Raw genomic sequence first — 14,234 nt, forward strand, 5'->3', positions numbered from 1 at the left:
GCCTCTGGAAAACTAATGGTTATCAATACTGAAAACCACCAAACTGTGTAGAAGTAAAATGTAGGACGTTGATTGCACATAAGTGATATGATAATCCTATGTTCTGTGACAGGCATGTCTTTGGCAGTTGGTAACTTCAAGAATGACAATGATAGATTTTTTGACTTGTATGGGAGGATAAATGTGAATGAGTCATGCATAAGATATGTCCCAGCTACTTCTACAGCTGCTCCAACTCTGCACATGTCCTTCTTTGTTACCAATTTCATGCAAATGATAATTTGCTTGCTGTTAGTCCAAACACATTTCTTCACAGGTAAATATTGATAACATTTAACTCCTGATAAATGACTCAGAAAATATATGAAAGAAACAATTCCTAAGATACATTATTTTATTTCAAGTCCAGAAAGTAGTTCATGAGGTATACATATGCTGTGTTTCCTAACCCAGACTATGTCTATGTTACTTTTAAGTGGACTGATATTCCATTATTTATTTTTAGCTGATGATGCAGTAAACACTAAGATGGCTGATGGGATGGGTAGTATGTAGGCATTTCATAAGAACACCAACAGATCTCACTAGCAGATGGATGTTATAGAAGTCCCTGTGGTATAAATTGTGAATCAGAGGAGGAGGAAGACTTACTAATACGTCCAAGATCAGGGCGATACAAATGAATGAACCTCATGCTGTCACCAGGTGTGTGACTTCTGGGTCCATAGCTTTCTTCACTGTTCTTTTCCGTGTAAGTATTTCTCACATTCTTTATTGCTACACCATGTACAATGAAAATAGAGATATATTCTGTCATGGTAGTTCTTAAATTCCATTTTACATTATTAGTGTCATTCATGAGGGGGCAAAAAATTGAAAATGAGAACAGAAGAGAAAGGGAAGAGGGCAAAAGAAAAAGTGCTATAGACCTTTAGAGACTGTGAGACTAGGAAGTACTCTGAAATATTGTCTTATCCTCTTGTTTTTAGGAGTGAAATAGAGATATATTTGTAATTATGTTTAGAAAATGAACCCAGCCATCGCCTTTGAACTCTGGTTGTGTATTTTCTTTGACTGTTCTGCTGTTGGAGATCCAGACAATGAATTCACATGTGGGGACACTGAACATCGAGGGTATATTAAGAAAAACCTATGTTTTACTTAATATTCATCCTGTCTTTTCTATTTCCTTCTGTCTCTCTGCTTAGCTTTTCCTGAGAGGTCAGTAAAATTATGCTGTCTGCAAAGGCAGGATTTTGTGAGAGTGATGGGTTAGTACAGTTAAAGTGAAAATACTTGAGGAAAACCTGCTGGTAGATATAATTGTGTTACTAATTAATAACAACTGTACCTACTAAAATATGTCAGTTCAGATGCTATAGATAATTGTGTGCTCAATAATATTGGACACATTTGGTGCAGTTCAAATCTAATTATTCTTTTTAGAATAAGTGACATATATGATGACTAAAATTATCTTTTGATATGTAGTGCCTGAGAGTGCAATATAAAAACACTGACATGGATCCTTAAGGACCAATGCTTTGGGGGCTCTACACAAGTTCATATTTTAAAATATCATCCATAGCATTAGAAGCACAAAGTCTTCCTCTTTATTATTTGACATATTTGTGTTTAATGCCACAATAAATTTTTAACTTTAAAGGAGAGACTTTTTCTCTGTTCAATTGCTTCTATCAATGCCAAGGTGTAATGTGCTTTAAATAACTACTTTTAAAGGTATGGAGGAAAGAGATAGTGCTGTCTGCTTTTCTGTCTAGAGATTCACCGATATTGAGTTAAACTTAGTGGCAGGTCCTGTTCTGTGATAATTTTTTTTTTCTGGAACAAGCCTGATATAAGATTAAATGGGCCAAAACAACAATGTCACAGAATTTGTCCTGCTGGGATTCACTCAGGATCCTGCTGGGAAAAAGGCATTATTTGTTATGTTTTTACTCATCTACATTGTGACAATGGTGGGCAACCTGCTCATCGTGGGGACAGTGATTGTCAGCCCCTCCTTGGGTTCCCCAATGTACTTCTTCCTTGCTTCTCTGTCACTCATGGATGCTGTTTATTCCACTGCCATCACACCCAAGTTGATGTCAGATTTGCTCTGTGTTAAAAAGACCATCTCCTTCACAGCTTGCATAAGCCAGCTCTTTATAGATCATTTATTTGGTGGTGTTGACATTGTCATTCTGGTAGCAATGGCCTATGATCGATATGTGGCCATCTGTAAACCCCTGCATTATCTGATTATCATGAATCGACGTGTATGTATCCTTTTCTTACTGATAGCCTGGGCGGGAGGTTTTGCACATGCTATGTTTCAAGTTCTTGTTGTGTGTAAACTTCCTTTCTGTGGTCCCAATATCATTGACCATTTTGGCTGTGACACGTATCCACTATTGCTACTTGCATGCACTGACACCTACGCCATTGGCCTCTCTGCCATTGTCAATAATGGGGCCATGTGTATAGTGATCTTTGTCCTCCTCCTCCTCTCCTATGGAATCATTTTAAGATCTCTCAAGAATCACAGTCAGGAAGGGAGACGCAAAGCTCTATTCACCTGTACCTCCCATATCACTGTGGTTTTCCTCTTTTTTGTCCCCTGTATTTTCATGTATGCTAGGCCAGTTTCTAGTTTTCCTATTGACAAATCCATCACTGTATTTTATACTGTTGTCACTCCCATGTTGAATCCTTTAATATATACTTTGAGAAACTCGGAGATGAAAAAATCTATGGAAAAACTCCTGGAAAATCTTTCAAGCCCTGGTAGAATCAGACTTTCTTTTTGCTGGCTTTTCTCTAAGCACTAGGCAACTATCATGAAGAACTTGTAGAAGTGTGTGTTTCATCTCGAACATTTATACCAATACTTCTTATTGTGACACTATTTGTATTGTGAATTTTATTTGTAAATATACTTTGTTGTCCTTTTTTCATAATTAGTATAGCTATTCATAGTATCATTCATTTTTTTGCCATCCTTTTTTACCTTTTTGATGAATTGTGTATTTTAGTTTGTTAAATTTTCAATAAATAATTTTCCTTAAAAATTTTCCCACAGTGTTTTGATGTTTTTCTTCTTTCCAATATCTTTCTAGATCCTTCTACCTTCCCCTTTCAACAAACTTCATATTCTGTCTCTATCTCCCTGTTTCTTTATGTACTTTCTCTCTCAACCTTTCAAAACTAAACATGAAAAACCATCACACTAAATAAATAAAAAAAACCCCAACAAATAAAAATGTCAAACTAACTAAACAACCTCCTCCATGCACACAGTACAAACCAAACAAACACACCTGGGAGTTTATTTTCTGTTTGCTAACTACTCTTTGCATGAGGCTTGTCATGGAATGGGGTTGATATGCATAACAAGCCATTTAAATATTTTTCTTTCCTCTCCCAGCAGTTATCAGTTATAGGTAGATTGTAGGTTAAGTAGGGGCCTTTGTATCCACTTTCTATTTTCTCTGTCTCTTTTTTTTTTCTTCTTTTTCTTCCCAATGTTAGTGTTTTTAAATTTTTTTCATATTTTTTCTTATTTTACTTATCAATCCCCGTTCCCTCTCCCTCCCATCCTCCCATGTCCCCTGAACTTCCCCTCCTATCCCATTCCCCACTTACTCCCCACAGAGGGTAAGGCCTTCTAGGAGAGATCATCAAAATCTGTCAAATCATTTGGGGTAGGGCTTAAGCCCTCCCTCTTGTCTCTAGGTAAGGGTGTATCTCTCCATGGGAATTGTGATCCTGAAGACTTTTTGAGCACCAGGTATACATCCTGGTCATACTGTCAGAGGTCACTTTCTATTTTCATTACTGTAATTTTGTGTTACTTGAATCTGTACAGTTTTTATGCATGTTTTCTTAATCTCTATGATTCTATAGCTGCATCAGTGCTTTGAAAACATTGTCCTTAAATTCATCTACCATCTCTGGTTTTTATAATCATTCTACCTCCTCTTCTGCATAGGTCCGTGAGCCATGATTGGAGGCATTAGATGGAGATATTCCATTTAGAACAAATTTGATGTACTTAACCCTAAACAGTTTTCTAATATAATTTGTTTGGTGGAATTCTTTAGGTTCTCTGTTCAACTACTCCCACATTGTCATGTGTATTAAATATATCTTCTATTTGTAGTTATTTCTACAATACTTTCTTTTATTTTAGTAATACATTTTCTAATTATTGCATGACAATTTTACCCTTATATGTAATATGCATATCTATATTTATTTCGGGGGTTTTTATATTGAAAAATCAAAATATCCATCATTGCAGATGACTTGATTCTATACTTAAATTATATTAATGTTTTCACCAGAAAATCTTCATCAAATAATAATGACAAATTTATTAACCCATCATTCAAACACAAATGAAATGAGTTGGGAACAGAGTAGTGGGCAGAGTATGAGGAAAGATAACTTTTTCCACATATATTTAGCTGGTAAATAAATTGCATGTTTTTGTTTTAAGAAATCTATGTAATTACTCTCAAGGCCCAGGAACCATCTATAAAGTGGTGAGGAAAGTGAAAGATTGTAAAAGACAGAGGAAAATAGGTACTGGAGTGAGACAGTTTCTTCTGGTTATGAAAGAAAGCAAACCTTCAAACTACAAAATACCCATACTTTAGAACTAATACCTACCACATATACAGAAGAACTACCAAATAGAGTGTTTCAGAACTCACTAATTCAGCTCTTCTTTTCATACCTGCCATTTATAGTTTTACTATTTTAAATATGTTAACAGCATTTTTATACCATATCTTTTGTAGAAATCCTGTAACTTTTAGAACCAGTCAAGTTATTCCACAGAGGTGAGAGGCTTCTAATGACTTTTCTCATATTCACTGATTGCTACCACACATGAAAGAAAAATTCAGAGTCCTATTCTTTGGAAGCAAAAAAGATTGTAAAAACCAGATTTTGGGGAATATAGCTGCAATACACAATCTTCTATACATGACAGGGTCATTGCATTTATGAACACATAGCAGCTGCACAAAATCAAGTCATTTAGTATTCCACAATGTATGAGGGAGGGCTTCACAGGGCACTTCTCCAGCTGAGGAGCTATTGTCAGTTAACAGTTTCTGGGTGAGAGAATTTTTCTTCAGTGTGTGTCTCCTGGTCCATTACTAATGCTGCATTGAATGGCCCTTCATTAATGCTCACATAAACTGTCTTGTTGAACACAGTGGAATATATAATACACAAATAAATAAGACATGAAGATGGGAGGGATATGTAGCCGTGACATCCTAGGAGGAGTTGGAGGAATGGATTGGGTATGAACTTGATCAAAACTTATTGTACCCACTTATGAAATTGTCAACAAAATAATAAAAATTATCTTTAAAAAAATCAGACTAGTAACAGTCTTTATCTTGAAAATAATACCTTTGATCCTACAAATTTCTTTCATAAAATTTATATGCTTTTTTAAAATAAGGCCAACACCTAACAGTTTTTGCCCATATTTAGCTAAGTCTTTGTGACACAGACGAACCAAGATGTATCTAAATTCTTGGGGTATATGTGCTCACTAGATTGATGAAAAGCTAAAATAAGAGAATATTTTAGAAGGCCTTCTGCTCTGTAAATTTTAGGAAGATTACAAGGTCTTTCTAATAGCAATAATTGTTTAATATTAGAGATAACTTAAAGGATAAGATGAAGAGAATGAAGACCATTATGGATACATCTCATGAAGATCTAAGCCTTAATCAAAAGCCCCTTTTTCTCTAAATTTTCAGCTCAAAGAGATCCAGAAGCCAGGGCTGTCAGCATCAGCACATCAAGGCTTTTTCTTCTGATTAAGACCATGATTTGTTTTCCTGTCCTTTACTACAGACCAAGGCTGTTGCCATTTCATGCTGGTTTAATTATAACTTGCCTATTGCAAATACATCATTATGTATTCTTTTTTTAATATTTCACATTTGATTTGATTTATTTGAATATTGATAAAGGTTGAGATTATTTTTGTTAAAACACACTGTACATTTATTTCTAATCTTGTTCAAGTCATTTAGCAATGTAATACAAATGTTTAGTCTTTGAAAGTTATTTTTACCAAAAAGTTAGGATAATAAGGACATGCAGGTTAGCAATTAGTCACCTATTTCAAATGAACTTGTAGTTATATTAGGTATATTTCTAAGGCCAAACAAAGATATATTTTAGATTGGCAGTTCAACTTCAAACACTTCAGAAATCTACAGAATATGTCATTTAAGATGTTTTAGTAACAAAGGTTCTTTACTGTTTACATGACAGTGAGCCACGTCTGTTTCTGGCAGTATCAACCTAATTCAGAGAAGAGGATGGGCATCAAAGAAAATCCACATGGGGCTTATTTTCTTTGTGGAAAATGTTAGACACTGGACAGTAAAGTGCTTTTGCTTCTACTGCCTACATTATGCTTTCCAAATTGTATGAGCTGGACACAAAAGGAAGTACTGCCAAAATTTGCCAAGACAAAGTAGGACAGCCCTTCAGAATATCCTCCTTCATGCAAAAGTCTTTCAAATATGATAGGCTGAAGATAGATTCCCCAATGTTGCTGAGGAACCTTGGGTGACTGTTGAGGTAGCTAAGTGTTTCTGTCATTTCTCACATATTTTGGAAGTTTCATGCTAAGGCTTCCTTCTTACTTAGGTAATATTATTTTCTTTCCATTATTTGATGGAATTGAAGGCCTTTTAGTAATAGCTTGTTGCCAGAATCAGAAAAGAAATCCACTAAGAAACATAAAGGGTATAAGGTAAGAGACATTAAAAGATAATTGAAATAGAAAATGAATTACATACAAACTTTTCGACTCACCAAGATAAGATAGATATGGAGTACTTTCTCTGAATTTGTCCAACCCAGAGTCAGATATTAGGGGGTGAAAACTGAAAGCAGATACTTACTAGAGCTCTAACCTCTAAAAATTCCTCACACTGAAAAGAAACCTAATTTCTGTCTCCTCCCACCTACATTCCTCTCTGCCCATTCATCTTACTTCCTGCCTGTCTATACAGACTTCCAAACCTCTATGTTTAGGAAATGGCTAGCTCTGTCCTCTGATCTTCAGGCAAGATTTATTTATTATACTGCTGGGGATGTACTTCTGTATTCTGTGGATCAATGTTTCTCTTATTGATTGATAACTAAAGCTGTTTTGGCCCATGTACAGGCAGGATTTAGGCAGATGAGAAATTCAAACAGGAATAGAGAAAGGTAAGTCAAGGAAATGCCATGTAGGTACTGAGAAAGTGGGACTTCTGGGCATTCTCCAGTAAGATAATGTCATGTGGAGATACACAGATTAATAATATGGGTTAGTAATTAAGAGAGAGCTAGCTAGTAAGAGCCATTGGCCAAACAATTTATAATTAATTGTGTGTTTATTTGGAACTACATATCTGCAGGACCAGATGAGACAGTAACTTCTGTGTACATAACACAAGATATCATACATTTCCCTTTCTTTGTCTAAAACTATAAAATGGTTATAAGTAATATAAGAAAAACTATATACAATTAGTACAATAGCTATATACATTATATACAGGCAATAAATATATCAATAACAACTCCTAGTTTCTATACATTGCACTTTGGAAATTTTCTTTTCATGTTATAGGTTTTCCAAATAATCTTTGGAATTAGCTCCTCATTGTTGGCAAGGTGTGAGGCTCTTACCTCCGGGGATTACAGAAGAGAAGAAGGCTGTTCAAGAGACATTGCTTCATTTGAATTTGTTCCAAATACTCTAAGTAGCTCATGTACTAAAATCTATATGAGTCCACACAGCTAATATAAACAGAAGAACTTTCTTTTCCCTAATTAAATGATATAGAAGCCTTTGAAAACTTAAATATGGGAGCACACTTTGATGTGATATTTAGTTCTTGATGTTTTTCTTGTAGTGTTTATCATTATTTATTCATGTTTGTCGAAAGTTTCAATTTTCCTAGACCTTGTACATACAAGGACACAATTCTATCAGGAAAGGGGGTTCTTAGTGAGATTGTACTTCAGTATCTTTAAAGAGAGTAGTAATATATTTGTGAGGGAGGTCGGTGCTATCTTAGTCCTTTAAGCAAGACAAAAAATAAAAAATATAAAAAAAAAAAATAAAGCAAGACCTGCTTTGTTTGTTTCACTTCAGTGGCCTGAAAATAGAAAAAGTCACATAATTCATTTAAAGATCAAAATTTTTATGTCAGTAAATAATGGAGTTGTACAAATTTATTTCTGCTTACTGTATGAACTTTTATGTACTTGCATAAACACAGATTCTTTTTTTTTTTTTTTTTGGAAGATATTTTCCCAGAAGATGTGACCATCTAACTCTCTTTTACAGTAAGTATTGATGTTATATTTAGATTTTTTTTAAATTTTAGATATTCACTTAGACACACTTATATCTCTCAAAAACATTGAGATAAAGAGAAATCTTGTGGAAATGTGTTGAATGAAGCTAATTGATAATGTTTACTGAACAGCTGTTAAGTTACCACATATTATAAAAGTCACATAAACACGTGAAGATTTTGTAATCAATACAGCAAAAGACCCTTTATTTTCCACAACAAAAATTAGACCTAAGACATATGTTTATGATGGCAGTAAGAAAGCACATTAATTAAATATTCCTTTGCTAATGTCTTAAAGGTCATACATTCCCATAGGAAATATATAAATTTAAAACATTAAACAAAAGCACACAAAACCACACACCCACAATCAGAATAAGCAGAGTGATTTTTGTTATAGACTTATTTGATTTATTTTCTATTTTACCAAATAACAAGTGAAATATGGTGTATATATTAAAAAACAGAAATTGATTTATTGTGTTAGTTTATTGCACATAACTATTTTTAGATAAATTTTAAATGAAGATATTTAGAATTGCTTGTCATTCTAAGTGCGTAGCATGTGGGTAAACCAATGTCCATCTTTTGGCTACACACAAAACCCATATCCATGCGTTGTTTGGAATTGTGCTTGTCTATGTAGCTAAAATTCTTCAATATGGCATTATGTATGTAAAGAGTAATCCACAGGGAAGTACCTCATTCATTTAGATTTGTCACATTAGTATTGTAAGACATTTTAATTAAAAATTAAAAAAATTACATTTTATTTTGCTGACTTTGATAAGATCATTTTCTAGTAAATATTTAACATACTTTGAGCCTATTTCCTTCATAGCCATCTACTTGCATTCTTTACACCCTTCTGCCTCTCACTTTTATCATTTATTCAGAGAGCTTCAGTTTTATAGTCACACCACCTGTACACATACAAGTTGACTTTTGTATGACTATTTTGGAAACAACAAACAAAAAAATTTAATATTAGTATTTCAGATATAGACTTAATTAGTTAATATAATCATTTCTAGTTTGATTAGTATTCCTGTAAAGATTATAGCTTCATTCTTCTTTATGGTTGAAAATAGTTCCAGAAATATAAGGCTAATTTTTAAAATAGATATTTATGCTTATTTAATTATTAAGTTTTTAAAAATAATTAACAAAAATTTAAATGGAAAGTATTCATATTTTCCAACTTTTTTGGAATCATACCTTTAATAATCTATAGTATAGTTTACACGAGTTTAAATATGACATGGCTGAAGGACTCTGTTCTTACTTTTGGTGTAATGACTTTTATAAAATTGTTCTGGTGGAACCCACTGCTGATTAAAGAGTGAAAAGTGCTTAAAAATACAGAAAATAATATTTGAAAGTGGTAGAACTGGATGTTTTCCTTTGGTTATGCTCTATCACATGTTTGCCTTCACCAGTCTGAAGCTTCAAATATGGCAACTGTAGATTTTCTATACCAGGTAACAATAGAAATGTTTTTGAATTGTGTAGAAGGTTCATCATGCTGCCTGTCTGAAGAAAGTGGCCTTACCCACTCTTAAATCATGCAGATGAATTTTCTCTTGCTTGTTTCTCTTCACAGGTAACTGATATGACACAAAATTTGTAATATACTTTTAATCTATGTCCTGAATGTTGATTATTAGGCCGTTGGAGACTATTTTTTCTACCCAGGAGTATGTTTGCAATAATCATTAACAGAGATTCCCATGGTTTCTTGTAACTAATACAGTGACACAAGAACAGTACCTCTAACACAGATAGTGAGCAGAGCTTGAAAAAAAAAACTCAAAACTAAACAAAGCACACTAAGATGTTGTAGATCCTTGTAGTAAGATAATATATGTAGTAAGTGAATAATCTTCACAGTGTAACACAAGTACATGACCCAAAGTCTACATGATTCAATACTGTGCCATGCTCTTTTTCAGAGTGTGTCAGGGATTACTTCATAGTACATTATAAATAATAAATCTAAAGTCTTAATTATTGTCATTATCATATCCAATAATTCCATTTTAGTGTTATTAATACATTGAATATAACCTTATAGATTGATTACACAAATGTGAAAAAAGAAAAGTATGACTATATCATAAAAAAGATAGCTTTGAACAAATTGTGCTGGAGAATAAGAAACTGGAAAAGCTCTTATCATGTTGTCTAATTTCTTTAACTTAGTACATATGGAGTCATGTTTGTAACATGTTTAGTAAATGATCCATACCCATGCCTTCCCCCCCCCCCCCACATTAGTTATAACATTTTTGTGAACACTCTGTATTTGGAGCTTTGGACACTGAATTTCTATTTTAACACCTTAGGACCTAGAAGTATCACTATCCATATTTCAGTTTCTATTTCTTCTGTTTCATTACCTAGATTATCACAATAGTTCTGAAAAGAAAAGCCTCAACTGGTACAGTAGTAAGAGACAGTTTTGGGTTAGTCCATTTCGGGTAAAAGGATGTAAGACAATTACAGTACATGTAAATGTGTATACTAAATGTGAGAGCCAGTGATGAAATGAACAGAACCATGGCATCTGAGAACCATGACAATCAGAATCAAATAAAGTAATTGCTACAGGTGGTATTTGCTGTTTGACACAGTTCAAAACAGACTTATGAGATTTCATAAAATATATTTGAAAAATAAAAGTCTGTTGAAATCTAACATGGCTCTGTATATAGTTACAATATAATAGCATTGAGAGGATGATCCAGGGCCATTCTTGTTTTGGGTACTACAGATCATATTGAGGCATTTGTTATGTGTTTTGTGGTGTAATGTGTTTTCCACAACCAGTTTTAGATATCTGAATGAGAAAGACATATTTGTATGTTCCTTTTTATATAAATAAGTTAGGTTTGAGAGAAATCCTAATATCTGCAAATTTATTAGAGCAGAACTATGTATAATCCTCAAGAGGAACTCAACAGATGGTTACTCAATAACCGATGATGGATAATCACTGAGAAGGTGTTGATGAAGATGTGCCTCTGGCAGAATTGAAATGCAGATTTTGGTCACTACTGCTGTCAGGTCCTGTTCTCCTGAGCTTATAGTCTGAAACAAATCTTATAGTAGAGTAAATGGGACAGAAAAATAATGTTACAGAATTTATCCTTTTGGGTCTCACTCAGGATCCTGATGGTCAGAAAGCATTGTTTGTTATGTTTTTACTTATCTACATTGTGACAGTGGTGGGTAACCTGCTCATTGTGGGGACAGTGATTGCCAGCCCCTCTTTGGGTTCCCCAATGTATTTCTTTCTTGCCTTTCTGTCACTCATGGATGCTGTTTACTCCACTGCCATCTTGCCCAAGTTACTTAAAGACTTAGTTTGTGATAAAAAGACTATTTCCTTCACGGCTTGTCTTGTTCAGCTTTTTGTGGAACACTTATTTGGTGGTGCGGAGGTCTTCATTTTGGTGGTGATGGCCTATGATCGCTATGTGGCCATCTGTAAACCATTGCACTATTTGACCATCATGAACCGGCAAGTTTGCATTCTCTTACTGATGACATCCTGGGCTGGAGGATTTGCTCATGCTTTGCTTCAAGTTATCTCTGTGAATATACTTCCTTTTTGTGGACCCAATATCATTGACCACTTTGCTTGTGACATGTACCCATTATTAGGACTTGCATGCACTGACACCTACTTCCTTGGCCTCACTGTAGTTGCCAATAATGGAGCAATGTCTATAGTGGTTTTTATTCTCCTCCTTGTCTCCTATGGAATCATTCTAAACTCTCTTAAGACTCATAGTCAGGAAGGGAGGCACAAAGCCCTGTCCACCTGCAGCTCCCACATCATGGTAGTTGTCCTTTTCTTTGTTCCCTGCATTTTCATGTATGTTAGACCTGTCTCTAACTTTCCTATTGATAAATATATTACTGTATTTTATACAATTTTCACTCCTATGTTGAATCCTTTAATATATACCCTGAGAAACCTTGAGATTAAAAATTGTATGGCAAAACTGTGGAGTAAAATGTTCACTACATTAATAATAAGAATGTCTCCACACTGTACGTGCTAACAATGGTAAATAAATATTCAGCAATTAATTTTAGCAGTATGACTTCTAATGTTCTTTATTTGTACCAATACTTGTCATTGTGAGAACTTTGGTAATTTTGTGTTTGAAATGCATATGAGACCTCAATTTTGGTTTTCTTTGTTGCAACTGAAATTGATCGCATCTTTTTGTTTACTGGGTATCCAACTTTTGTATGTCTGTATAATATTTTTATTTTTGTCCAGTTTCCAAAAAATTGTACTTCTGTTATAATTTTATTGTTGGGTATTTTGGGTGGTATTATGAACTAATTACTTTTTATATCAGAAGATTTTTTTGTTTGTGAGTTTTGTGTCACCATTGCCATCTATTTTGATGAATGCAAACTTGTAATTTAATGTACTAGTACTTTATAAGAATTTAAATATTGTTAGCATAGTTATTTTCACCAAGAAAATAAGTCATATTTATAATGTACATATTTTGTTCAAAAATACCTGTGAATTAGAGGGCTTAGCCTATTGTGGGAATTACTACTCCTGGGCAAGTAATATTTAAAAAAGATCAAATAATAGCTAGCAAACCACTAAGTAAAGTTCCTGCAAAGTCTCTGATTCAGTCACTAACTCTGGACTCCTGCCTCAAGTCTTTACTTCCCTTCATGATAGACAGCAACTGTTAGATAGAATAAACATTTTCTTCCCAAAGTTGCTTTAGTTATAGCATTTTGTCACAGCAACAGAAATTTAATTAAGACAAACATCGTTTGTAGGAGTGTAGTATCACAGTGCCTGGCTCAGACATGTGTTTTTAGGAGGATTGTGGTGGTAATTGAATTTTTAGTTGGAAAACCTTTGGAGTTCTCAGAGCTCAGTGGGATATTCTTTGAGATCTTAGAAAATAAAAATATTGAGAGTGAAGTAGATTATGGAGGCCTGTCTCATAAAGTTTCAGAGGGAAGCAAAGGCTCTATAAGGTTTATTTTTATAATATTTTGAATTAAGAATCTGTGGTTTCATCTTTTCTCCAGTCCATCTTGTAGGCAGAACAAATTGTATGTTGAAGGATTTGTGGTTGGGTTGGTGTCCTAGTGCCTTCACTGGAAGTCTTTCTTGGTTGCATTAGATGGCTGGTTGAGTCTCTTTAATTCCTATTGCTAGGCATTTTTGTTAGGGTCACCCTCATTGATGCCAGGGATTTCCATTGCTCTGTTTTTAGCTCATCCCATAGATGTCCCTTGATTCCAGCTGTTTCTCCCAATACTCTCCCCCTCCAACCTCCCCAAACCTGAACCCTTCTGTTCCCATCCTCATTCCCCCTTCTAGTCCTGCATTCCCCATCTACTGGAAATACCCATCCCCTCCTTCATATATATCTCCCAATTCCCTTGTATTGCTTAGCTTCTCTGGGTCTGTGGTGGGAGTGACCAACTAATGAATAGCCCAGCTGGAGACCAGTACCCTGAAAGGGAAGCCTCCCATGAGGATCAGGACAAACCAGACAGACCAATGTATACAGATGAGGCACCTGATTACAGATTTGTGGTAAGACCCTCTGGGCCTCTCCAGAGGAGCTAGGGTGATCCAAATTCCCACAACAGGTCTTCTGACCCACCTGCAGAGTGCTGGGATATCACCCAATCACCCCAACCTGCTATCTACCACATTTCCACTTGGATGTTATGCAGGCTTCACAGAAATCAGAACTTGAACAACCTGAAACAGAAACCAGAGCTCCAACAGCTGGAAACAGGAGACAGAACTTGCCCAGGCAAAACAGAAAGTGA

At 34.7% G+C, this 14,234-nt stretch overlaps 2 protein-coding genes across 2 annotated transcripts; both read left to right on the forward strand.

Annotated features, from left to right (window-relative positions):
• The first annotated feature begins 1,868 nt into the window (after positions 1-1,868).
• Positions 1,869-4,768, forward strand: LOC127221818 (olfactory receptor 4A47-like). Its single transcript, XM_051183812.1, has 2 exons — positions 1,869-2,764; positions 4,591-4,768. The coding sequence occupies exons 1-2, from the start codon at positions 1,869-1,871 to the stop codon at positions 4,766-4,768; spliced, it is 1,074 nt and encodes a 357-aa protein (XP_051039769.1).
• A 6,747-nt stretch (positions 4,769-11,515) lies between these two features.
• LOC127221819 (olfactory receptor 4A5) lies at positions 11,516-12,469 on the forward strand. Its single transcript, XM_051183813.1, has one exon. The coding sequence runs from the start codon at positions 11,516-11,518 to the stop codon at positions 12,467-12,469; it is 954 nt and encodes a 317-aa protein (XP_051039770.1).
• Positions 12,470-14,234: the final 1,765 nt, after the last annotated feature.

Source organism: Phodopus roborovskii, unplaced genomic scaffold (genome assembly GCF_943737965.1).
Source record: "Phodopus roborovskii unplaced genomic scaffold, PHOROB, whole genome shotgun sequence".
NCBI classification, from domain to species: Eukaryota; Metazoa; Chordata; class Mammalia; order Rodentia; family Cricetidae; genus Phodopus; species Phodopus roborovskii.

Coding starts and splice junctions, on each gene's coding strand:
- LOC127221819 (XM_051183813.1), top strand. CDS start 11,516: ATGGGACAGAAAAATAATGTTACAGAATTTATCCTTTTGGGTCTCACT.
- LOC127221818 (XM_051183812.1), top strand. CDS start 1,869: ATGGGCCAAAACAACAATGTCACAGAATTTGTCCTGCTGGGATTCACT. Junction 2,765..4,590: donor AAAAAATCTATGGAAAAACT/CCTGGAAAATCT, acceptor GGAAAATAGGTA/CTGGAGTGAGACAGTTTCTT.